The sequence below is a fragment of the Oncorhynchus gorbuscha genome, linkage group LG06 (assembly GCF_021184085.1).
Source record: "Oncorhynchus gorbuscha isolate QuinsamMale2020 ecotype Even-year linkage group LG06, OgorEven_v1.0, whole genome shotgun sequence".
Classification (NCBI taxonomy): domain Eukaryota; kingdom Metazoa; phylum Chordata; class Actinopteri; order Salmoniformes; family Salmonidae; genus Oncorhynchus; species Oncorhynchus gorbuscha.
This window is the reverse complement of record NC_060178.1, coordinates 56,912,764-56,938,938: the sequence shown is the minus strand read 5'-3', so window position 1 is coordinate 56,938,938 and position 26,175 is coordinate 56,912,764. Positions and strand designations below refer to the sequence as shown.

General features: G+C 42.5%; 2 protein-coding genes across 3 annotated transcripts in view; one reads left to right on the top strand and one right to left on the bottom strand.

Annotated features, from left to right (window-relative positions):
* Positions 1 to 16,279, bottom strand: part of cpeb3 (cytoplasmic polyadenylation element binding protein 3) — a 62,576-nt gene extending 46,297 nt beyond the window's left edge. Inside the window, 2 exon segments of the mRNA XM_046353637.1 lie at positions 12,924 to 13,768; positions 16,124 to 16,279. Of these exon segments, the coding sequence (XP_046209593.1) occupies positions 12,924 to 13,768; positions 16,124 to 16,163 (885 nt within the window). The 5' untranslated portion in view covers positions 16,164 to 16,279.
* Positions 16,280 to 16,347: 68 nt separating this feature from the next.
* LOC124038138 (E3 ubiquitin-protein ligase MARCHF5-like) overlaps positions 16,348 to 26,175 on the top strand; it is a 63,041-nt gene continuing 53,213 nt past the window's right edge. For both annotated transcript variants that reach the window (XM_046353639.1, XM_046353638.1), the window contains exon 1: positions 16,348 to 16,713. In XM_046353639.1, coding sequence (XP_046209595.1) covers positions 16,670 to 16,713 — 44 coding nt within the window. In that variant the 5' untranslated portion in view covers positions 16,348 to 16,669. The remainder of the gene's footprint in view (positions 16,714 to 26,175) is intronic.

Sequence of the window (26,175 nt, the reverse complement as noted above, 5' to 3'; positions counted from 1 at the left end):
ACTGAGAGGGAAAAAAATAAAATGTGGAGCTTGAGAAAAATACATTAAAAATTAAGAAATTAGGTTCCTTGAGCAGCAACATCAACAGACTATTGCAGAGTGAGGGGGCGTAACATACACTAACTACACTGTAGCCAACAACAATAAATAGTACACCAAATATGCCTATTAGCCTTTGAATTCTTAGTAAATAAATACATGTATTTTACAATCTTTGCATTCGTAAATACTACCAATAAGACTTTCAAAATGTCGAAGGAAAGAAAGGAGGATACGGCTTTTAATCAAAACATCATATTTCTTTATAGGTTGGTTATAAAAGTTTCAGTCTCATTTAGCCTCGACCTATAGACCCGTTTCTGTGTTTGAAAATGCGCAAGTTGCTGGCAGAACAAGGGGCAGTTCTTATAGGACACCTGCAACAACAAAAAAGCCTCTATTTACAAATCAAATTGTGTGTGTCACATACACATGATTAGCAGATGTTAATGTGAATGTAACGAAATGGTTGTGCTTCTAGTTCCGATAGATTACTTGTTAGATATAACTGCACTAACAGTTCCCCAACAACTACCTAATACACACAAATCTAAAGGGGTGAATGAGAATATGTACACGCAAGTATATGGAGGGGCGATGGCCGAGCAACATAGGCAAGGTGCAATGATCGTATAGATACACTATATAAACGTGATATGAATAATGTAAGATATGTAAACATTACTAAGTGGCATTATTTAAAGTGATATTGTATAAAGTGACGAGTGATCCATTAAAGTGGCCAGTAATTGGGTCTCAATGTAGGCAGCAGCCGCTCAGTCTCTCGGTCCCAGCTTTGTTGCACCTGTACTGACCTCGACCTTCTGGATGGTAGCGGGGTGAACAGGCAATGGCTCGGGTGGTTGATGTTATTGATGATCCTTTTTGGCCTTTCTGTGACATCGGGTGCTGATGGAGGGCAGGTAGTTGCCCTCAGTGATGCATTGTGCAGACCGCAACACCCTGCGTTATGGCCGATGCAGTTGCCGTACCAGGCGGTGATACAACCCGACAGGATGCTCTAAATTGTGCATCTGTACATCTTTGTCAGGGTTTTGGGTGACAAGAAAAAGTTCAGCCTCCTGAGGTTGAAGAGGGGCTGTTGCGCCTGCTTCACACACAGTCTGTGTGGGTAGACCATTTCAGTTTGTCTGTGATGTGTACGCAGAGGATCTTGAAGCTTTCCACCTTCTCCACTGCTGTCCCGTCGATGTGGATGGGGGGGGGTACTGCCTCTGCTTGTTTCCTGAAGTCCACGATCAGCTCCTTTGTTTTGTTGATGTTGAGTGAGAGGTTGTTTTCCTGACACAACACTCCGAGCGTCTTCACCTCCTCCCTGTAGGCTGTCTCGTCATTGTTGGTAACCAAGCCCACTACTGTGTTAATTGAGTTGGAGGCGTGCATGGCCACGCAGTCATGGGTAAACAGGGAGTATAGGAGGGGGCTGAGCATGCACCCTTGTGGGGCCCCAGTGTTGAGGGACAGCGAAGTGGAGATGTTGTTTCCTACCTTCATCACCTGGGGGTGGCCCGTCAGAAAGTCCAGGACCCAATTGTACAGGGCGGGGTTGAGTCCTAGAGCCTCCAGCTGGATGATGAGCTTGGAGGGTACTATGGTGTTGAATGCTGAGCTGTAGTCAATGAACACCATACTTACATAGGTATTCCTATGGTCCAGATGGGATAGGGCAGTGTGCAGTGTGATGGTGATTGCTTCTAGCGTGGGCCTTGACTAGTCTCTCAAAGCACTTCATGATGACAGACTACGGGGCCGTAGTCATTTACTTCAGTTATCTTTGCCTTCTTGGGTACAGGAACAACAGTAGCCATCTTGAAGCATGTGGGGACAACAGACTGGGATAAGGAACAATTGAATATGTCTGTAAACACACCAGCCAGCTGGTCTGTGCATGCTCTGAGGACACGGCTAGGGATGCCATCTGGGCCAGCAGCCTTGTGAGGGTTAACACGTTTAAATGTTTTACTCACGTCAGCCACGGAAAAGGAGAGGGGGGGGGGGGTACGCAGTCCTTGTTAGCGGGCCGCGACTGTGGGACTGTATTATCCTCAAAGCAGGCAAAGAAGGTGTTTAGTTTGGCTGGAAGCGTGACGTCGGTGTCCGTGACGTGGCTGGTTTTCTTTTTGTAGTCTGTGATTTCCTGTAGACCCTGCCACATATATCTTGTGTCTGAGCCGTTGAACTGACTCCACCTGGTCCCTGTACTGGCATTTCACTTGTTTGATTGCCTTGGAGGGAATAACTACACTGTTTATATTAAGTCATATTCCCAGACCTCTTCCCATGGTTAAATGCGGTGGATTGCGCTCTGTTTTTTGCAAATGCCGCCATCCATCCACGGTTTCTGGTTAGGGTAGGTTTTAATAGTCACAGTGGGTACAACATCTACAATGCACTGCTTAATAAAAACACACTCACCAAGTCAGCGTATAAGTCGATGTTGTTCTCTGAGGCTGACCAGAACATATTCCAGTCAGCGTGATCAAAACAATCTTGAAGCGTGGCTTCTAAAAAAAATCAAAACGGAAAAGTGGTGCATGCATATGTATTCACCCCCTTCGCTATGAAGCCCCTAAATAAGATATGGTGCAACCAATTACCTTCAGAAGTCAGATAATTAGTTCAATAACGTCCACCCTTATGCAATCTGTGTGTCACTTGATCTCAGTATATATATATACACACACCTGTTCTGAAAGGCTCCAGTCTGCAACACCACTAACCAAGGGGCACCACCAAGCAAGCTACACCATGAAGACCAAGGAGCTCCCCAAACAGGTCTGGGACAAAGTTGTGGAGAAGTACAGGTCAGGGTTGGGTTATAAAAAAAATATCTGAAACTTTGAACATCCCACGGAGCACCGTTAAATCCATTATTTTAAAAAATTTGAAGAATATGGCACCACAACATACCTGCCAAGAGAAGGCCACCCACCAAAACTCACAGACCAGGCAAGGACGGCATTAATCAGAGATGCAACAAAGAGATCAAAGATAACCCTGAAGGACCTGCAAAGCTCCACTGCGGAGTTTGGAGTATCTGTCCATAGAACCAATTTAAGCTGCAGTCTTCACAGAGCTGGGCTTTATGGAGGAGTGGCCAGAAAAAAGACATTGCTTAAAGATAAAGTAAGCAAACACATTTGGTGTTTGCCAAAAGGTATGTGGGAGACTCGCCAAACATATGGAAGAAGACAACAATTGAGATTTTGGACATCAAGGAAAATGCTGTCTGGCACAAACCCAACACCTCTCATCACCCTGAGAACCTATGCCCACAGTGAAGCATGGTGGTGGCAGCATCATACTGTGGGGATGTTTCTCATCGGCAGGGACTGGGAAACTGGTCAGAATTGAAGGATGGCGCTATATACAGGGAAATTCTTGAGGGAAACCTGTTTCAGTCTTCCTGTTTCTGTCTTCTTTGAGACTGGGACGGGGGTTCACCTTCCAGCAGCACAATGACCCTAAGCATACTGCTAAAGTAACACTCCAGTGGTTTAAGGGGAAACATTTAAATGTCTTGGCCTAGTCAAAGCCCAGACCTCAATCCAATTTAGAATATGTGGTATGACTTAAAGATTGCTGTACACCAGCGGAACCCATCCAACTTGAAGTAGCTGGAGCAGTTTTGCCTTGAAGAATGGGCAAAAATCCCAGTGGCTAGATGGGCCAAGCTTATAGAGACATACCCAAAGAGACTTGAAACTATAATTAATGCAAAGGGTGGCTCTACAAAGTATTGACTTTGGGGGGATGAATAGTTATGCACGCTCAAGTTTTCAGTTTTTTTGTCTTATTTCTTGTTTGTTTCACATGGGAAATTATTTTTGCATCTTCAAAGTGTTAAGCATGTTGTGTAAATCAAATGATACAAACCCCCCCAAAATACATTTTAATTCCAGGTTGTAAGACAACAAAATAGGAAAAATGCCAAGGGGGTGAATACTTTTGCAAGCCACTGTATGGTTTCTGGTTTGCATATAGGCTAGTTAAGTTACTTGATGGCCGTCTTGATGTCTGCTTAAGGGGGAATGTACACAGCTGTGACGATAACTGATGATCATTATTTTGGTAGGTATAATGGCCGTCATTTGATTGTAAGGAATTCTAGCAGAAGGACTTGAGTTCCTGTATGTTGTTATGATTATACTATGAGTTGTTAATCATAAAGCATACACCCCCGCCCTTCCTCTTCCCATAAAGGTGTTTATCTCTGTCGGCGCGATGCACGGAGAAGCCCGGTGGCTTAACCGATTCCGACAACATATCCCGAGAGCGCCATGTTTCTCCCGCTCTATCCCCATGTTGCTTTTGAATGCATTTCACACAACTTTTGAATTATAATTAGATTTTAAGGCTTATATTAATGTCCTGCTCAATATAGTATGTGTCATCATCGCAAATCAACCGCATTACACTTAAACTTCAACCAGTAAAATGGCTCTTTGGCTAGCTTTTGCTACAGCCTACAGTATATTAACGAGCATTAGCATTCTAGCTAAGAACCGCTCCATCCAAAATTGTTATTTTGCAAAGATCACAAACAAATATAAATCTTAGCAAGAATCAAAACATAATTGTAAGCGTATTATAACCCAAAGATGTTTAGAAGTAATAAAATGTAAAGCTAGGCTATGTTGAATGGGAGCAGATGGCGATGGCTTTCTTACAGCCTCGCGCATCTATGCGTGACGACAGTGTGTAGTACATTGGAAAGGGGTCTATAGGCTACATTTGATTGATGTTGTGATTCCGGGCCAATCGACCTCCAATGTCATCTGGACCAGCAGGTTCCCTATGGTTTTCCTTAACTCTGCACCCTTGCTTAGTCATGGGATGGGACAGCCTCTTCTCCATACTAATATACCACTTTGGCAGCGACAACAGTGCATGTCCTCTTCGGTGCCATTCTTATCTTTCCAGGTAGCCCGTGGAACCTAGTGGGAGCACAACACAATAAGACCGTGTGGTAACAACACAGTGACCTATTATTTCAGTATTATGTCATGTTATTAGCTGCTAATGAAAAACTAGGCTACTAACCTGCGCTTCAGCACCCTGATGCATAAGCATTTTTGTACTCCCGCTCCTGGTCTGTCCTGGGTGCCAAAACACTGGTGCCATCAGCCACCTGTTTAGTGGGTAGCCACTGTCCCCCAGCAGGATGCCACCACATCCACCCTCTTCAAACACCCGCTGGAGTGTGCGCTCCTGTAGGATCCCTGCATCATGGGTGGACCCAGGCCACCTTGTCACCACGTCTATAATCTTCATCTCCTCGTTGCAGGCAAGCTGTACGTTGATGGAATTAAACACCTTTCTGTTGACATACAGATACACTACTCATGGTCAAAAGAGGCCATCCTGGCATGAGTACAATCAACGCTGGTTCTCTTTGGTTAGGTCAGCAGACAAGGTAACGAAGTCGGGTCTTTATGGCCAGTGACACACGTCGGATTGCCCTGCAGGCTGTAGCTCTGCTGACATCTATCATGTCTGCCACCGTGTTCTGAAATGTACCATTATTTCTCACTATCACATGAACCATCTGCGGCGAGATCTCATCGATTTAAAACAGGTCACGCCTGCTAAAGCAGAACCTCTCAATACACTCCCGTCTGTACACATATCCAGAGGGTTGCGGCGATCTCTTAATATTCGTTCCCGTCCAAAGGCCCACTGGTTGTTAAAATCAAGTCAAAATGTGCCATGTTCTTTTATTGTAGTTTTCAAATTCTGTTTCTATGGAGAATAGTGTAACTATGGAGAATGTCCGAGTTGACACCCTTGGGCTTGCTTCCGTCCCTCTCCTTGCCCCAACCTGGGCTTGAATCAGGAACCCTCTGAACACATCAACAACTGCCTGCCATGAAGCATCATTGCCTATTTCTCCACTAAACCGCGTAAAAAAACAGGCTAATTTCCAGTTTTGAATGAAAGTTATGATGTATTTTCAGGATGTTGGGCTCCCGAGTGGCGCAGGGTCGAAGGCACCGCATCTCAGTGCAAGAGACGTCACTACAATCCCTGTTTCGATTCCAGGCTGTATCACATCCGGCCGTGATTGTCCCATAGGGCGGCGCACAATTGGCCCAGTGTGGTCCGTTTTGGCCGGGTTAGGCAGTCATTGTAAATAAAAATGTTTTCTTAACTGACTTGCCTAGTTAAATAAAAGGTTACATCAAAAATATATATATTTTTTTATATTTCTTTTAAAGTATTTTCCAGATGTTGAAATCAGGCTTAGTTTTGCTTCTGAATGAAAGTTGAAAATAAGTACATTTATAGAAGTCTGGCCCAAATCTGACGTCACTGATTGGTTCAGATTTGGGCGGGACTAAAAATTAATGTCCGTGGATGTCGAAATCAAGGCCGGTCCGGAACTGCACCAAAAGAAAATACGTCCAAAAGGCGCCAGCGTCAGTCCGTACTTACTGAGGTGTAGCCTACAGTGTTGCTGGAAATCTTATTTTATGAATGCCCATCTATGTGGTAAGTCTACTGTTCGTAAAACACCAAACAACAACATCCGGACAGGACCAATAAAAGATGACCCAACTTTATCAGGAGTTGTCGCGAGCCCATTTGCAGCGTGTTTACAACAGCGACAAATGCAGAAAGCATTTTATTTTTCACTATGATCAGCTTGTCAAAAAAAATGTACAGATACAAACTACTGATCATGACATTTGGGGTGTAACTCCTGGTCAACAGATTGTACATTCCATATTGTCCATTTTAGTTTGACCGGTCCTGTTTGCAGGACATGTTGTTTGTTTAACATGACAGCGCATTTTGTATTTGATTGAGCGCCATTTAAGGTTAGGCTACTTGATCGGAGAAACCTGCATGATGTAAAAAAGTGTCCGTCTCATTACATTGTCATACATTTTATATCCAGCCTGTAGGCAACAGAAAAGGTCGCATACCCTTTCTACCATATACTAGATCTGCTACATTATTTATGTTCTGGCGGAACTTTGGTGGAGCGCCGCAGAGATACGTCTCTCCAACAACACCGGAGAGGCGCGCTGGGAATGGACAAGCAAAACATTTTTGGGCCCCCGCTTTTGACAAATTGGACACTGCTTATCAAAGGGCGGCGTAAGCGCTCAGATGCCGCCGTTTGAAAGAAATTGACATTGACGAGCTAAACTGACCAAAAACAATTGCCGCCACAGGCGCCCGCCTAATTCTGTCTAATGAGACGGCCGGCCGTGCCCTTATTGATGTCACTTGTTAAATCCACTTCAATCAGTGTAGGTGAAGGTGAGGAGACAAGTTACAGGATTTTTAAACCTTGAGACAATTGACACATGGATTGTGTGTGTGTGCCATTCATGGCCAAGACAAAAGATTTAAAGTGCCTTTGAAGGCGCACCGGTTTGTGTCACAAACTGTAACACTGCTGGGTTTGTCACGGCTCAACAGTTTCCCATCTGTATCAAGAATAATCCACCACCCAAAGGACATCCAGCCAACCTGACGACTATGGGAAGCATTGGTGTCTACATGGGCCTGCACTTTGTAAAGTCCATGTCCGGCGAATTAAGGCTGTTCTGAGGGCAGAGGGGTACATGAATATACAGCACTGTATACAGCCGGGGGGGGGGGGGGGGGGGTTCAGCCGTGATGATTAAGGATGAGAACTCTTGGTAGATAAATGTCTGCAGCAAAAATTTAAATAGTGTGATTTCCTGATAGTTGCTGGTTGAAAAGTCAATCTACACAGGACCTTCTAATCAGCAGGTTTGCATGAGCGGGAGTTGTGGCAAATCTACAGTTGGGTACTTAAATTTATGCAGAGACACTATTTTATATTGATATAAAACAGCATCATTGGGCCTTTAAACAGGTTTGTGAGACAGACATTGATTTTTGTCATCAACTGAGGGAGAGGCTCTGCCTTTGAAACACTGTCCAAAAAGGATCTGGTTTGTCCGTACAGTGCACAGAGAGATCTAAGAGTCTTCAAGAGATCTTAGAGAGATCTAAGAGTCAATTGAAGCACCCCTACGTCAATCTATGTAACTTAATACAAAAATCCCAATCAAAATCCTCCAGTTTAAGCTAGAGATATCGTCGTTATCCACCGCATCTGCCTATGTCAGCCTTCCGCATCTGCGGTGGAAGGTGGCTGAGCTACAGCGGTGTGTCAAGACCATGAAACATCCCGAAAATCTTTCTTCTCACGAAAATGTCTGAACGGTTTGGCCTATGACCTATGACCACTTTCCGGAAAGGGGAGACTTATGAACACGATGTTGTTCTCCGTTTTTCTCTACGATCCCCAAAAGTGTCACGGGACTTGTCTGAAGTTGATAACGCTGATATGTCAACTTCTGTCTGCGTCCAAACCGTTTAAGCTACAAACTAATATGACCCCACTATTTTCACGACTGTCCTTTTTTTCAATGTATGTATGTGTTATTCAATGCGTTTCTATGGGCTATAGTACTAAAGGCCAAATTCTATATTTTGACAACCTTTTGTTTTTATACCTAAGGGGTCCTAAAATTCAAAATGGATAAATGATCCATGGTATGGCGATCTTAAAACAATTCCATATGTTAACTTCGAACCCAATGGCAAGTCGACTCATTTCAAATGAAAGTGTCTTCTGAGATGCTCATGAGACTTCGTTTTTTAACTTAACTTGGACATGTTAAGTTGAATTCCACACATTCCTGACCTTTTATCCAGCAGCTGGGTATGAGCACATGCCAGCACAACCAGGACTCACCCTGCATTCATGTCACATACTGTATATGGGAAAGAGATTAAGAATAGCAGGTAGACTTGATCTGGCACACAGCATCAAATAAAATACTAAATATTAATCACATGCTTTGTAAACAAAAAGGTGTGGACTTCCCAACAACGCAGAGAAAAATATATAAAAAATAAAATGAGTGATAAATACACAACGAGTAACAATAACTTGGCTATATACACGGGGCACCTGTAATGAGTCGTTGTGCAGGGGGTTGAGATAACATGTACAGTTGAAGTCAAAAGTTTCCATACGTCTCAGCCAAATACATTTAAACTCAGAATTTTCACAATTCCTGACATTTAATCCTAGCAAAAAAATCCATGTTTTAGGTCAGTTAGAATCACCACATTATTTTAAGAATGTGGAATGTCAGAATAATAGTAGATATAATTATTAATTTCAGCTTTTATTTCTTTCATCACCTTCCCAGTGGGTCAGACGTTTACATACACTCAATTAGTATTTGGTAGCATTGCCTTTAAATGGTTTAACTTGGGTCAAACGTTTTGGGTAGCCTTCCACAGTAATTTGTGTGAATTTTGGCCCATTCCTCCTGACAGAGCTGGTGTAATTGAGTCAGGTTTGTAGGCCTCCTTGCTCGCACATGCCTTTTCAGTTCTGCCCACAAATTCTCTATAGATTGAGGTCAGCGCTTTGTGATGGCCACTCCAATACCTTGACATTGTTGTCCTTAAGCCATTTTTCCAACTTTGGAAGTATGCTTGGGGTCATTGTCCATTTGGAAGACCCATTTGCGATCAAGCTTCAACTTCCTGACTGATGTCTTGAGATGTTGATTCAATATATCCACATCATTTTTTCCTCATCTATTTTGTGAAGTGCACCAGTCCCTCCTGCAGCAAAGCACCCACCCAACATGATGCTTCACGGTTGGGATGGGGTTCTTCATCTTGCAAGCATCCCCCTTTTTCCCCCAAACACAACGATGGTCATTATGGCCAAACAGTTCTATTTTTGTTTCATCAGACCAGAGGACATTTCTCCAAAAAGTACGATCTTTGTCCCCATGTGCAGTTGCAAACCGTAGTCTGGCTTTTTTACGGCTGTTTGGGAGCAGTGGCTTCTTCCTTGCTGAGCGGCCTTCCAAGTTATGTCGATATAGGACTCGTTTTACTGTGGATATAGATGCTTTTGTTCTGGCTTCCTCCAGCATCTTCACAAGGCCCTTTGCTGTTGTTCTGGTATTGATTTGCACTTCTCGCACCAAAATACATTGATGCGAAAACCATGGTCCCATGGTGTTTATACTTGATTACTATTGTTTGTACAGATAAATGTGATACCTTCAGGCGTTTGGAAATTGCTTGAAAGGATGAACCAGACTTGTGGAGGTCTACAATTTTTTTTCCTGAGGTCTTGGCTGATTTATTTTGATTTTCCTATGATGTCAAGCAAAGAGACACTAAGTCTGAAGGTAGGCCTTGAAATACATGCACAGGTTCACCTCCAATTGACTCAAATGATGTCAATTAGCCAATCAGAAGCTTCTGAAGCCATGACATTTTCTGGAATTTTCCAAGGTGTTTAAAGGCAGAGTCAACTTAGTGTATGTAAACTTCTGAACCACTGGAATTGTGATACAGTAAGTGAAATAATCTGTCTGTAAACAATTGTTGGAAAAATGACTTGTGTCATGCACAAAGTAGATGTCCTAACCGCCTTGCCAAAACGATAGCTTGTTAACAAGTCATTTGTGGAGTGGTGGAAAAACAAGTTTTCATGACTCCATCCTAAGTGCATGTAAACGTCCGACTTCAACTGTCCATGTCGGGATAAAGTGACTAGGTGACACAATAGATAATAAAACAGTAGAAGCAGCGTATAAGATGAGTGCAAAGAGTGTCAATGCATATAGTCCGGGTAGCTATTTGGTTAACTATTTAGTGAGTAGATTCACCTATTTCTGAGGTTGGAGCATGTTCAAAGCAGCCTGTACAATACACATTTACTATATCAGACACAATATTGGAGAACAAACTAGTAATGAGAGATGACTCCATTGTGTGATCGCATCTGCTAGTAATTGTGAATATTCTTCTGACACTGAATCTGTAAATGAGAGCGCCTAGGCCCTAAGCTGTCACAACTTCAAACGTTTTCACTGAAAAATACTTTCCAATAACTGTGAGTCCTGGACATTGGGTAGTTACAATGCTTGAGTCACTATCTGTTCATGGTGTTGGAGACAAAGGGGCTTCACAGAACACAAAGTACTATATGGGAAAACTGCTGCAATGAGTTTAAACGAAATTAAGTCTGCATTGTTAGCAGTGACAGAAATGCTGCGTTGCTTGTAGGACTTGTGGTAAGTCTTGTGCTAACTAACGTAAGTCCCCACTCACAAACCATCAGTCACAATAAGCAGGAACAAAAATGGTATAGGTATCAGTGTAAAGTACTACAAGGCCTATATATCTCCATTAAACAATGCCTTTGTCTCTGCTTTTGAACAAGGAGATATATCGGGCCCAAGTGATAGCCTAAAAAGAATGGGAAGATGGAATAGCATTTAATTGGTTTGTGTCTGAGGAAGCCGTAGACATCTGATAAGGCTGCGCTGAGACAGCACCGAACACTGACTAACAGCACACATGACTCCTAGGTTATCTCCACTACAGTGCTAGCAAACTAGGCATGGAAAATGTGAGACTTAATTCAGTTAATGCCTCAAAATGGCACCTTACCCTTTTCAGCTTTGGCCTAGCTAAAATACCCTACAATTATTATTTTTTTGACATAGGTTGCCTACAATTAAATATTCTATAGAGTCACAATTTACTGACCAGACACGGTTCATTACTTTGTTGTCAAGCGGCTGAAGCCTATTTCAATTCTTTCATTTCTGTCTACAGGCTTTCAAAAATAACTAGGACTGAAAATAATTAACTACTTGTCCAAATATTATAATTGAAGTCATGTGATACTGTCACGGCACATTAGGCTATAGTGACATCAAAGTAAAGAGTTTACGCAGTCAGAACATAATTCATTTACAAACTAGTAAAACAGGGGAGGGTGAACTGATATAGGAGACTTGCAACAATGTTTCAAATGTCACTTTGTTACAACATAATTACGACTAATAACTTATAGCGAAGCGGATACTTACGTAATAATTTGGTTACAAAGTACTCCATCATCATGACAGCAGCACGCAGCTCAGCATTGTGTCGAAGACCCACCACACACTAGACTACAAATAGCCAGTCACATACGAGTAGTTTGCCCTTTAAGCGCTATTACAAAATACATACATTCATTTTCCTCAATAATTGCAATGATTTTCACAAGGATAGTGTAGGATGTGACCTCCAGAGCAGTTTTTCAATCTAGTCAGTCCACCAATGGAAAATAAGACATGATGCATAGCCCGCATAACAACCTTATTATTAGGTCATCATAGCATAATCAATATTATGACTTCATAATTCATTACTCACATAGGCCTACTCAACAATCCATTGTGACACGTCTTTAAAATTCAACATTGTCATAATTAAGAGTTTCAATGTTTTAATGATCTGAACAGGTGCCCGTATGGGTTGCAGGAGACTAAAATCAAAGTATTTCCTCTTTTTCTTGAACCATTTACATGAAGAATATTCAACATAGCTTAATGTTTAACACAGCCCGTACATTTTTTCTTTGATTATTTCACCTTTATTTAACCAGGTAGGCTAGTTGAGAACCGGTTCTCATTTGCAACTGCGATATTATTTGGTAGAATGCTTGAAACCGTAGGCTATAGACCTAGTTTGTTGACAGAGATGGAGAACTCTGTTAGTCTATAGCCATGGTTATTGCAACAAATGGTTACATTTCTTGCATATTTTGCCAGCTCACTCTGGGAGTGTTTTAAATGCTGTGAGTAGACTATACATATGGCTATAGGCTACTTCTGCAGTGTAAGATGCTCTCTCTCGCTCTCATGATGTGGACATGAAGACATTATCATAATCATCTTCTAACACACTTGCGTTTAATTGACATGAATTGACATGTTTATTATGAAAATGTTTCAAATTGGATTAAAAGGTTAGGCTACTTATTATACATCCAAACATACCTGAAAAGGCATCATATTGTTGCTGTTGTCCGTCCTAAAGGCGTTGTCCTCCATCCAGGATTTCGGGGTGAGGGGACCAGCTCTCGGGAATTTTGGGGGTGCTATAACATTGCTGGAATATGGCTTTTTCATCGGGGAGATGGGGTTCATGGAAGACGGCACCCCTACACCAACCCCCACGCCAACCCCGACTCCTACAGCTCTCCGCGGGTCCCTGCCTGCCTGGAGACCGCTCCAAGGATTGGAGGCTGTGCTCCAAGCGGTATTCTGGTGATTATTCCAACCCGAAGATGAGGCAGGTGAAGAAGCCTTGCTATTCATGACAGACTGGTGACTGTATGCGTTTCTCTGTGGAAAAGGACCTTGGTTGGGGCTAACAGGGGATCTCCGTTGCTGCGGCGGTGGCTGCTGCTGTTGCTGGGCTTGCTGCTGAGACTGTGCCAAGCCAAGCTGAGGTGAGAAATTGCCTCCAAATACCGGATTGACGTGATGGGGGAAGTTCTGGAAAAGCATTGTTCCGTTCACTGAGGGTATTCCTTGAAAAAAATTGTCGTCCACGGTGTTTGTGGATCCAGTGGACCAAGTGCTACCAAATGAGGGGGACAGGGTGCCACCGGTTTCCTGCGGCTGATGAAAATTTAAACCTGGCAGGATCGGAGACTCCATCAGCACTTTCTCTTTGTTGAGAGCTGAAGCTGCTTGGTTGCTCACACTGGATGGGCTCTCCTCTGTAGGGGGTTCCGAGGGGGTCGGGGTGGAGGGAGGTTCTACGGTTGGATCTTGCTGCTGATGAGGTTGGGCTTTGTTTTTGTCCATCAGTAAATCATCCTGCATGGTTTGCTGAGCTGAAACGGTGGAAAACAGAGACGAGATATTATTGAGAATGTCATAGACTAGGCTCGCAGGGTTGTTATGATATTTTATAGAACTCAAAGAGTGTATTTTTTTCTGCTGCAAGCCAATTGCAATGCGAATTCGTGATCACCCATTCAGCAAACAAAATCGAAGACTACCGATGTGACACAATAAAGTGCACTAAAACAAGAGATTCAATAGTTTCACCCTTTCGGACGCCAGCGCTCCACTCAGATGTAGGCTATGCGGGAAATACACGTGGAGGATACCGACATTCACCAATATTCGCCACGTATCGTTTTCCTTTCCTTCACCCAGCAACTCCGAACTACAATGTGAAACTGATTCTTGTTCCTGTTTTTTTTCTCACGAGAACCACCCCTGAATTAATTTGCATACGTCAATAAATACAGCTGCTGCGTCCTTCAAAAAAGGTTAAAGAGACACGCCACCTTGACCAACCCACTTCATAGAAAAATGGATAGATAGCTATTTCGTATGGAACGAGCACTTCTCCTTAAGTTTCTGCGTCAATGATTGCTGCAGTAACTATAGATATGACGCACTTATAGGAGACTATTTTTGTATGACATCAGCCTAGTAGGCTGGACATGTTCTACATTTTAGGTGACTTGACAGAACGGCTTGCTACATAGGGAGGCTAATAGCTTCACCCTAAAAGCATGAACGTTATAAAGATTACGATTAGCGGCAGATTCAATTATTGCATTAAACTTGGTCAATTTGCCTGTCTCCTTTTTATTTGCTCATTGTCTGAGTAGGGTGCAAATGGGTGCTAAAACAGAGGCCACGCCTATCTGCATATCTACGTTTGGAAAAGCCGAAGACCCTTTTCATACTATGACAGATTCTCTTCAGGTTTCGATATAATACCCTTGGCTATGTATTTCGCCTCTTCTTTCATGCATGCCTGCATTTGTGTTCCGTCGGCATTGATAAAACAAAAATATTTATAATGTATAGCCTGCTATATTGCATTTGGTTTTCCTAATAGTCTATCATACACTATACGTTTATTCTAGGCTTCCCATTTGCATCATTATTAACATAATTAGGTCTTTCGCTGATCAATTGAGAACAGTATCAATTTACTCATACCAAAACCATTCTGACTGCCGTGCACAGTCACACTTGAATGAGAGCTATGAGATGGCATGGTTTTGTCCATTTTAATTATGAATCATTAGAGATAACTGTGGCCTATAATAAAGCCACATATGGTGGAATTTAGAAGGTATTCGGGAATAGGCTAAAACGACTCACACACGCAGTAGGCTGTGTCAAATTTAGGTTGAGCACATTATTTTAATTCTCAGACTTCTGAATATTTCTAAGAGGTGTGAGGTACACTTATCGCAGACAAATATATGCAAAATATTGCACAGCATTCTGGACACCCAGTTAGTCCTTGTTTTCTCCGACGCATAAACGTTGCCAATTCAAGGTCATCAAGTAGCCTAATCAATATAGGTGCAGTTTACCAGCCTAAAAGAAAAGCAACACACCAAATATGACTATCTAAAAGTCGTATTTTTCCTACGCGTTGGTTATACAAGATAGTCAATACATTCACAAGCGGGCTATTAATACATTCATATCCACCAGCCCCTAATCTACAACTGTACAGATACCACCAAACAAACACGGCAACAACCGCATGCACACCCTTGTCGGTTTTTGTTTCACATGCCATTCAATTTACCTTAATCGTTCACCTTTTGGGACTGTAAATATGGCTATTTCTATTTGCCTCGTCTGCGTTTAGATATGACAAATGAGCTACCCTTGCGCGGAGGTAGTCAGTAGTTGCTTCAACAGCTGATTGACTGAAGCGCATGGATGATGCAGAGGCTTCAGGGAAATGTAGTTTCATAGTTTTAGTGTACTCCTCCAGAATGCAAAGTTTGGTCGAAAATAAAGCAATCATTTTGGTAAGCTTTTATTTTAAATGTAGACCTATGCATTTTTTTTGTTGCATAAAATGAGTCTAGTATTTAACGAGGACATCTATTTAATGACAATTAATGATGGGTTTTCAAAATGTCAATTTTTCTGCAACATTATATAGTCTGATTGGATCATCATTAGACGAGGTTGCTTTTCCTCACCAAACCACAGACCCATCTAATTATGAAAAATTGTACCCAGACGACACTTGCCCAATATCTTCCATGACTGCAAAGCCCTTGTTGCAACATTTTGCAGTCATTTTAACAGAGAAAATGTCGCCAATAGAGATACAACTTAGCCAATAAATGCGATGCACTCCCGAAGCGTATGGCCTGAAACGCTACTGACAGCTAGGTATAATATATGCAGCCTACCGCAATATGAAGTATTCTGTAGCCATATGTGTATCTTCATGATGCTAGTCTGCCCAAGTAGCCGTAGTGCCTCTTATGTCCGTTATACAAGTTAGAGCATTAATTTGATAATTCTTTGGCCACACGAAGGAGAAAAAAATGTGGTCGGACTACATATCCCAGGCATCTTGGAAACGTATGATTTCACAGCCTCTGACGGGCTTGTTATTGTTGGTGACGCAGAGCGCATCACCTCAGAGACAGGCAGTCAATGGAGTCAAGTTGTCACAGCGATGCATTAATGATAAACAAAGTATTACTTGTTTTTTAGCAAAATATTAACGTGAAACCGCAGGCGAAGCGTCGAGCAGTAATGCATTATTTAGAATGACCGCAAAGAAATTGGCTTATAGTTGAAGTTACTTTATTTCGGCTAACCAACAAGCTAGCCAGCCAGCTAAACTATTCGAAGGCCTCGCCGCTTTCAACAAGGCCAAACTAGCCAACTAACCTGCATCGTTGAACACTCAAAACGTTTTGAAGTGTTGTTTTACATTTATTGGCTATATGTCGGAAGATATCGCATTGGTAATGCAACAGAATTTGGACAGGTGAGTTGAGTTTAACGTTAGGTAGCTACCTAACCTACTAGCGAAGCTAGCTTGCTAACGCTTCACAGCTGGTGGGGACCAGGTGACTGCAAGGGCGCCATGGTTAATAACTATACTAATTCTTACCTTGTGAGTATTATAATGTTGCTAGTCATATATGCAGCATGCAAACGATACAAAGTTCATGGTGCAGGATCAGTGGGACCAAGATATGTTAACTTATGGGGGTGTGTCACGCGATGCACTTCCGACCTGGCTCAAATCAAAATTTATTTGTCATGTGCGCCGAATACAACAGGTGTAGGTAGACCTTATAGTGAAATGCTTACTTACAGGCTCACACCAACAGTGCAAAAAAAGGTATTGGGGTGAACAATAACTAAGTAAATAAATAAAAACAACAGTAAAAAGACAGTGAAAAATAACAGAAGCGAGACTATATACAGGCACCGGTTAGTCGGGCTGATTGAGGTAGTATGTAGATATGGTTAAAGTGACTATACAGGTATGATAAACAGAGAGTGGCAGCAGCATTAAAGGGGGGCAAACAATGCAAAAAGTCCGGGTAGCCATTTGATTACCTTGTCAGGGCTCTTATGGCTTGGGGGTAAAAACTGTTGAGAAGCCTTTTTGTCCTAGACTTGGCACTCCGGTACTGCTTGCCATGCGGTAATAGAGAGAATAGTCTGTGGCTGGGGTCTTTGACCATTTTTATGGCCTTCCCCTGACACCGCCTGGTATAGATGTCCTGGATGGCAGGCAGCTTAGCCCCAGTGATGTACTGGACCATCCGCACTACCCTCTGTAGTGCCTTGCGGTTTGAGGCCAAGCAATTGCCATACCAGGCAGTGATGCAACCAGTCAGGATGCTCTCGATGTTGCAGCTGTAGAACCTTTTGAGAATCTGAGGACCCATGCCAGTTCTTTTTAGTTTTTCTGAGGGGGAATAGGCTTTGTTGTGCCCTCTTCACGACTGTCTTGGTATGTTTGGACCATTGTAGTTTGTTGGTGATGTGGACACCAAGGAACTTGAAGCTCTCAACCTGATCCACTACAGCCCCGTCGATGAGAATGGGGGCGTGCTCGGTCCTCCTTTTCCTGTAGTCCACAATCATCTCCTTAGTCTTGGTTATGTTGAGGGATAGGTTGTTATTCTTGCACCACCCGGCCAGGTCTCTGACCGCCTCCCTATAGGCTGTCTCCTCGTTGTCAGTGATCAGGCCTACCACTGTTGTGTCGTCTGCAAACTTAATGATGATGTTGGAGTTGTGCTTGGCCATGCAGTCATGGGTGAACAGGGAGTACAGGAGGGGACTGAGCTTGCACCCCTGAGGGGCTCCAGTGTTGGATCAGCGTGGCAGATGTGTTGATACCTACTAGAGGTCGACCGATTCATCGGAATGGCCAATTAATTAGGGCCGATTTCAAGTTTTCATAACAATCGGAAATCGGTATTTTTGGGCACCGATTTTGCTGATTAAAAAAATATATATATATTTTTTTATACCTATTATTTAACTAGGCAAGTCAGTTAAGAACACGTTCTTATTTTATATGATGGCCTAGGAACGGTGGGTTAACTGCCTTGTTCAGGGGCAGAATGACAGATTTTCACATTGTCAGCTCGGGGGATCCAACCTTGCAACCTTACAGTTAACTAGTCCAACGCTATAACCACCTGCCTCTCGTTGGACTCCACGAGGAGACTGACTGTTACGCGAATGCAGCAAGCTACGGTAAGTTGCTAGCTAGCATTAAACTTATCTTATAAAAATCAATCAAATCATAATCACTAGTTATAACTACACATGGTTGATGATATTACTAGTTTATCTACCGCGTCCTGCGTTGCATATAATCGATGCAGTACGCATTCACGAAAAAGAACTGTCGTTGCTCCAACGTGTACCTAGCAATAAACACCATTGCCTTTCTTAAAATCAATACACAGAAGTATATATTTTTAAACCTGCATATTTAGCTAAAAGAAATCTAGGTTAGCAGGCAATATTAACCAGGTGAAATTGTGTAACTTCTCTTGCACACTGAGTCAGGGTATATGCAACAGTTTGGGCAGCCTGGCTCATTGCAAACTAATTTGCCAGAATTTTACGTAATTATGACATAACATTGAAGGTAATGTAACAAGAATATTTAGACTTATGGATGCCACCCGTTAGATAAAATACCGAACGGTTCCGTATTTCACTGATATAATAAACGTTTTGTTTTTTAAATTATAGTTTCTGGATTCGACCATATTAATGACTAAAGACTTGTATTTGTCTGTGTTATGTTATAATTAAGTCTATGATTTGATAGAGCAGTCTGACTGAGCGATGGTAGGCAGCAGCAGGCTCATAAGCATTAACTCAAACAGCACTTTCATGCGTTTTGCCAGCAGCTCTTCGCAAGCACATCGCTGTTTATGACTTCAAGCCTATCAGCCTAATGGCTGGAGTTACCGATATGAAATGGCTCACTAGTTAGCGGGGTGCGCGCTAATAACGTTTCAAACGTCACTCGCTCTGAGACTTGGAGTATTTGTTCCCCTTGCTCTGCATTGGTAAAGCTGCTTCTAGGGTGGCTGTTGTCGATGTGTTCCTGGTTCGAGCCCAGGGAGGAGCGAGGAGAGGAACGGAGGATATACTGTTACACTGGCAATATTATAGTGCCTATAAGAACATCCAATAGTCAAAGGTATATGAAATACAAATGGTATAGAGAGAAATAGTCCCATAAATACTATACTAACTACAACCTAAAACCTCTTACCTTGGAATATTGAAGTCTCAGGTTAAAAGGAACTCAAACGTGGCACATATTACACTTTTACTTCTCCAGCACTTTGTTTTTGCATTATTTAAACCAAATTGAACATGTTTCGTTATTTATTTGAGGCTAAACATATTTTTATTGATCTATTATATTAAGTTAAAATAAGTGTTCATTCAGTATTGTTGTAATTGTCCTTATTACAAATAAATAAATAAAAATCGGCCTATTAATCGGTATCAGCTTTTTTGGATTCTCCAATAATCGGTATCGGCGTTGAAATATCATAATCGGTCGACCTCTAATACCTACCCTCACCACCTGAGGGCGGCTTGTCAGGAAGTCCAGGATCCAGTTGCAGAGGGAGCTTAGTCCCAGGATCCTTAGCTTAGCGATGAGCTTTGAGGGTACTATGGTGTTGAACACTGAGCTGTAGTCAATGAATAGCATTCTCACATAGGTGTTCCTTTTGTCCAGGTGGGAAAGGGCAGTGTAGAGTGCAATAGAGATTGCATTATCTGTGGATCTGTTTGGGTGGTATGCAAATTGCAGTGGGTCTAGGGTTTCTGGGATAATGGTGTTGATGGTGTTGATGTGAGCCATTACCAGCTTTTCAAAGCACTTAATGGCTACGGACGTGGCTGACAAGGTTGTGCCAAACCTCACAAATGATCTTGTGCCTGAATGAAAGCAAGTTCCCACCATAATGGTCCAACATTAGTGGAAAGCTTTACCAGAAGAGTGGAGGCTGTTATAGCAGCGAAGGGGGACCAACTCCATATTAATGCCCATTATTTTGGAATGAGATGTTCGAAGAAGTGTCCACATACTTTTGGTCATGTAGTGTATTTACAAATAGGTAGGGATAAAATAATGACTTAGTAGCAGGATGAATAATAAACAGTAGCAGCAGCGTATGTGTTGAGTCAAGAGTTCATTGCAAATAGAGTCAATGCAGAATGTCCGGTTAGCTATTGGATAATTAACTATTTATCAGTCTTATGGCTTGGGGGTAGGAGCGGTTCAGGGTCCAGTTTTGTTCCAGTCTTGGTGCATCAGTACCGCTTGCCGTGCGGTAGCAGCTGGAACGGTCTGAGTTGGGTGGTCTTCCTCTGACAATGTCTGATATAGAGGTCCTGAATGGCAGGGAGCTTGACGCCTTGCCATACCAAGCAGTGATGCAGCCAGTCAAGATGCTCTCTATGGTTCAGCTGTAGAACGTTTTGAGGATCTGAGTGCCCATTCAGCCTCCTCAGGGGGAAGAGGCGTTGTCATGCCTTCAAGACTGTGTTGGTGTTTGTGGACCATGATAATTGTAAGTTCTTGCCTGGGCAGAGAAATGCACCCGACATCTTCATGTAATCTCCCTTTTTGTGGGTTTAAGGACTATATACTTTGTCAAGGTGGTGGAAAACACCAAAATGAATTGCCTGTTTAAATATAGGCATTCCATTAAGGTGTGGTAGAACTGTCCTACTAAACTCAGCAAAAAAAGGAACGTCCTCTCACTGTCAACTGAGTTTATTTTCAGCAGACTTAACATGTGTAAATATTTATATGACCATCAGATTCAATAACTGAGACAAACTGAACAAGTTCCACAGACATGTGACTAAAATAAATGGAATAATGTGTCCCTGAACAAAAGGGGTGGGGGGGTCAAAATCAAAATTAACAGTCTGTATCTGGTGTGGCCACCAGCTGCATTAAGTTCTGCAGTGCATCTCCTCCTCGTGGACTGCACCAGATTTGCCAGTTCTTGCTGTGAGATGTTACCCTACTCTTCCACCAAGGCACCTGCAAGTTCCCAGATATTTCTGGAAACTTACCCTCCGATCCAACAGGTCCCAAATGTGCTCAATGGGATTGAGATCCTGGCTCTTCGCTGGCCATGGCAGAACACTGACATTCCTGTCTTACAGGAAATTATGCACAGAATGAGCAGTATGACTGGTGGCATTGTCATGTTGGAGGGTCATGTCAGGATGAGCCTGCAGGAAGGGTACCACATGAGGGAGGTGAATGTCTTTCCTGTAACGCACAGCATTGAGATTGCCTGCAATGACAACAAGCTCAGTCCGATGATGCTGTGGCACACCACCCCAGACCATGACGGACCCTCCACCTGCAAATCAATCCCGCTCCAGAGTACAGGCCTCGGTGTAACGCTCATTCCTTCGACGATAAATGCGAATCCGACCATCGCCCCTGGTGAGACACAACTCGTCAGTCAAGAGCACTTTTTGCCAGTCCTGTCTGGTCCAGCGACGGTTTGTGCCCATAGGCTACGTTGTTGCTGGTGATGTCTGGTGAGGACCTGCCTTACAACAGGCCTACAAGCCCTCAGTCCAGCCTCTCTCAGCCTATTGCGGACAGTCTGTGGTCTGATGGAGGGAGTGTGCGTTCCTGGTGATAATCGGGCAGTTGTTGTTGCCATCATGTACCTGTCCCGCAGGTGTGATGTCCGGATATACCGATCCTGTGCAGGTGTTGTTACACGTGGTCTGCCACTGCAAGGACGATCAGCTGTCCGTCCTATCTCCCTGTAGCGCTTTATTATATGGACATTGCAATTTATTGCCCTGGCAACATCTGCAGTCCTCATGCGTCCTTGCTGCATGCCTAAGGCATGTTCATGCAGATGAGCAGGGACCCTGGGCATCTTTCTTCTGGGTTTTTTCGGAGTCAGTGGAAAGGCCTATTTAGTGTCCTATGTTTTCATAACTCTGACCTTAATTGCCTACCCTCGGTAAGCTGTTAGTGTCTTAACGACCGTTCCACAGGTGCATGTTCATTAATTGTTTATGGTTCATTGAACAAGCATGGGAAACATTTTTTAAACCTTTTACAATGAAGATCTGTGAAGTTATTTGGATTTTTATAAATTATCTTTGAAAAACAGGGTCCTGAAACAGGGATGTTTACTTTGCCCTTCACACTAGTCAGGGATTGCCAGGGTCACCCTGGCCCTGACCTGGGTATGCTCCTGTCCTGATTCTGATAACAAGATTCACGTTTATTTCCCATGTGCTATGTATACATTGGAAATCTTACTCTCCCCAGCTCTCACAATAAAACACAACCTGGGAAATAGCCTACCTACCGCCGAGGTAAACCAGTTAATAATCTGAGGTTTGCCAACAACTGGATATTGAGGTTGTGAGCTAGCAATGCTGGCCTCAACACATGACTAAAGAGAGACAATTTTAAGTTATCATCGAAAATCTTAGAGGGCATGGACGTGGAATATATTTCTGAAATTGAGACTGAGTGGTACTTTACACTATAATTTTAACACACATTTTAACACAACCTTCCAAACATCTTGTATGTCACTCATACTTTTATTCTAATAGGTCTATGTAGGCTTAGGTCAAGTAAGTTATTTTTGTTTGTCAATGCTTTCCATGGTCACGAGCATGCTTGACCTTCAGCGAGAATTTGGCATTCAGTCTGGGTTAGTTGGTCATCGTGGTGAAATATGAAGGTTGAAATGCATAGACCAATCAGTAGCAGCCAGCTGCTCTTTATTCCTAAAGATGTTGCTTTATATATGCAATTTTAGCAGACGCTTTTATCCAAAGCGACTTACAGTCATGTGTGCATACATTCTACGTATGGGTGGTCCCGGGGATTGAACCCACTACCCTGGCGTTACAAGCGCCATGCTCTACCAACTGAGCTACAGTCTCCCCTTCGTGTATCTCAAGCAAACTATACCCAAATTGTTATTTGGGTTATTTCATTCATTCATGTCTTCAAAGACAAGAAATGTTCAGATAATCCTCAGATCTACAATTGTTAGTGCTACTGCTGTTTATTTTAGGCAAGTCCCTTATATAACCTTTTGAGCCTTAGCCTATATCATGTCCTTGTGTAATCAATGTTTTCACCTTTACTGGAAAACAAACTTAGTGCCAAGGTTGTTGAATGACTTTAGGCCTACATGCCAATCAATACTTTGTTGTTGTTTTTGATATTGGATCAAAGTTCCTTCAGTTGGAAAAAAAAATAATGACCTAGATCATTTTTCGTAGTTTTTAGGCTAAACCTTGCAATCTCGGCTCAAATTGAGAGATCTGCGATGAATGCCGTGACTGTGGATTGTGGTGGTGATCCAGCAGTGAGTTATCGATTTGCTCCTGTTGAGAGCAGGCCTGTTGTCGGTCCTGACCTTGCCAGTGTTTTATTTTCCACTGTGGGCCGTATTTGCCAGAATGTTGCAGCTCGCATCTTAGTGCCATAATACAAATGAGAACTGTTTTGGGCACAACAAGTGAACTTGATGAGGGGGGGGACTATTTCATCCATTTTAGAATGAGGCTGTAACGTAGCAAAATGTGGACAAAGTGAATGGGTCTGAATACTTTCCGAATGTAGTGTATGAAGGCAATATTTACATATTGGCAAAGCAATAGAAGTTACTTTTAGATTTGTATAATTTTCATTTAGATAGAATTTTGATTAACCACACAACATTGATTTGATTTATTTTAGATATGATGACTTGATTATAAATTAGATCAAAATGTTCCACGAAAATGTGCATATGAAAATCATAAATGGCACGCAGATTAGTAGAAGTGGTATGATAACTTGTTTTCCTTGGAAAAAAAGACATTGGCATGACAGACAACTGGCTTGTTCAGGCCACAGTGCCCATATGTAGGCCTGTACTAAAGCGTGTGATGCTGCCCTTTTCATAATTGGATCTCTGGACTGTGAAAACATATTTATTTTAGATGATAAGCCTAACTGTTGTACACTGAAAAGGGTGGAAGGAAACCTGTGCGATTGCTCAATGTGCAACAGCTCTGCATTCCCGCTGCCATGCAGCAGCCGGGCTCAGTGCAAAGGCACGAAACATGAGTCTGTTTGAAGAAACCGATAGCAGAAGGATGTATGTCATGTTCCCCTCCTTTAGGCGGTTGTGTACCCGGCTCTATCAGCGACAAACACACAACTCCACAGGCTCTTATCTGGGCCTGCCACAAGCAGCTGGTTCCCACTGCAATGCAGTGTCTCATGAATGGAGGAGGGAGAAATACTTTAATCCTGTCTGACCTTTGGCTGGCTCACACACACACACTCTACTCTTTTACTTTGGTCGGGCATTAGTCATACATTAGCCAATTTAATATTGTGTATCCCTTTTTTTCTCATTATGTCATACTCTTCCTATCTTGTAGACACCCCAGGAAGTGTTTTGATATTCTAAAGTCGGTGCTGTTGGTTGCCGTGACTTGTGTTTGAGGTGGGTGCGATGGGTGTAGGGGGAAGTTACATTTTCACATTCATGTGAAATATGAGCCGCGGCAAGTCTTGTAACTTTCCCTGGGGGAGAGAGTTGAAGGGATAGGTTTGGGTTAACTGGCTCTGGCTCCCGAGCCAGACAGTCAAATATAGACTCCAGCAGACTCGGTGTAATTGGGCCAGTGTGACTTAACTCCCAGCCTGACTTTTTTTCCTGCTGTTCGATACAGGTGGTAACAATTAAGGCTGACCCCATTTAGTCGACTGATCGGTCGATTATTTGGTCGATAGGCTGTTGGTTGACCAAGATTTATTTTTAGTCGAGTAGTGGCATATAAATATAACTAATCTATTGCACATGAGACACCTGTCTGATTCACTCCTGTCTCAGTGGACTAATCCATTGTGGAAGCCGCAGGAATGGCACACCAGTATCACCAGTAGTACTTTACCGTTAACCTCTCTGGGATATTCGGGATGGTAGCGTCCCACCTCAACAACAGCCAGGGAAAGTGCAGGGCTCCAAATTCAAAACAACAGAAATCTCATAATTTAAATTCCTCAAGCATACAAGTATTTTACACCATTTTAAAGATAAACTTCTCGTTAATCCAGCCATCGTGTCTGATTTCAAAAAGGCTTTACTGCGAAAGCACACCAAACGATTATGTTAGGTAAGCACCTAGTCACAGAAAAACAGACATTTTTCCAGCCAAAGAGAGGAGTCACAAAAAGCAGAAATAGAGAAAAAATGAATCACTAACCTTTGATGATCTTCATCAGATGACACTCGTAGGACTTTGATAAAGTTCATATTTATATCGAAAAATCTGAGTTTACATTGGCGTGTTATGTTCAGTATTTCCAAAACATCCGGTGATTTTGCAGAGAGCCTCATCAATTTACAGAAATACTCATCATAAATGTTGATGAAAATACAAGTGTTATACATGGAACTTTAGATTTCACTTCTCCTTAATGCAACCGCTGTGTCAGATAAAAAAAAAAAAGCTTTACCGAAAAAGCACACCATGCAATAATGTGAGTACAGTGCTCAGACAACAAAACAGCCAAACAGATATCCGCCATGTTGTGCAGTCAACAGAAGTCAGAAATAGCATTATAAATATTCACTTACCTTTGATCTTCATCAGAATGCACTCCCAGGAATCACAGTTCCATAATAAGTGTTTGATTTGTTCGATAAAGTCCATCGTTTATGTCCACATTTCAAGTTTTCATAACAATCGGAAATCGGTATTTTTGGGTTCCTATTTCAGATTTTTCAAATATTTTTTATTATTTTATTTTTATTTAACTATGCAAGTCAGTTAAGAACACATTCTTATCTACAATGACGGCCTAGGAACTGTGGGTTAACTGCTTTGTTCAGGGGCAGAACGACAGATTTTCACCTTGTCAGCTCAGGGGTTG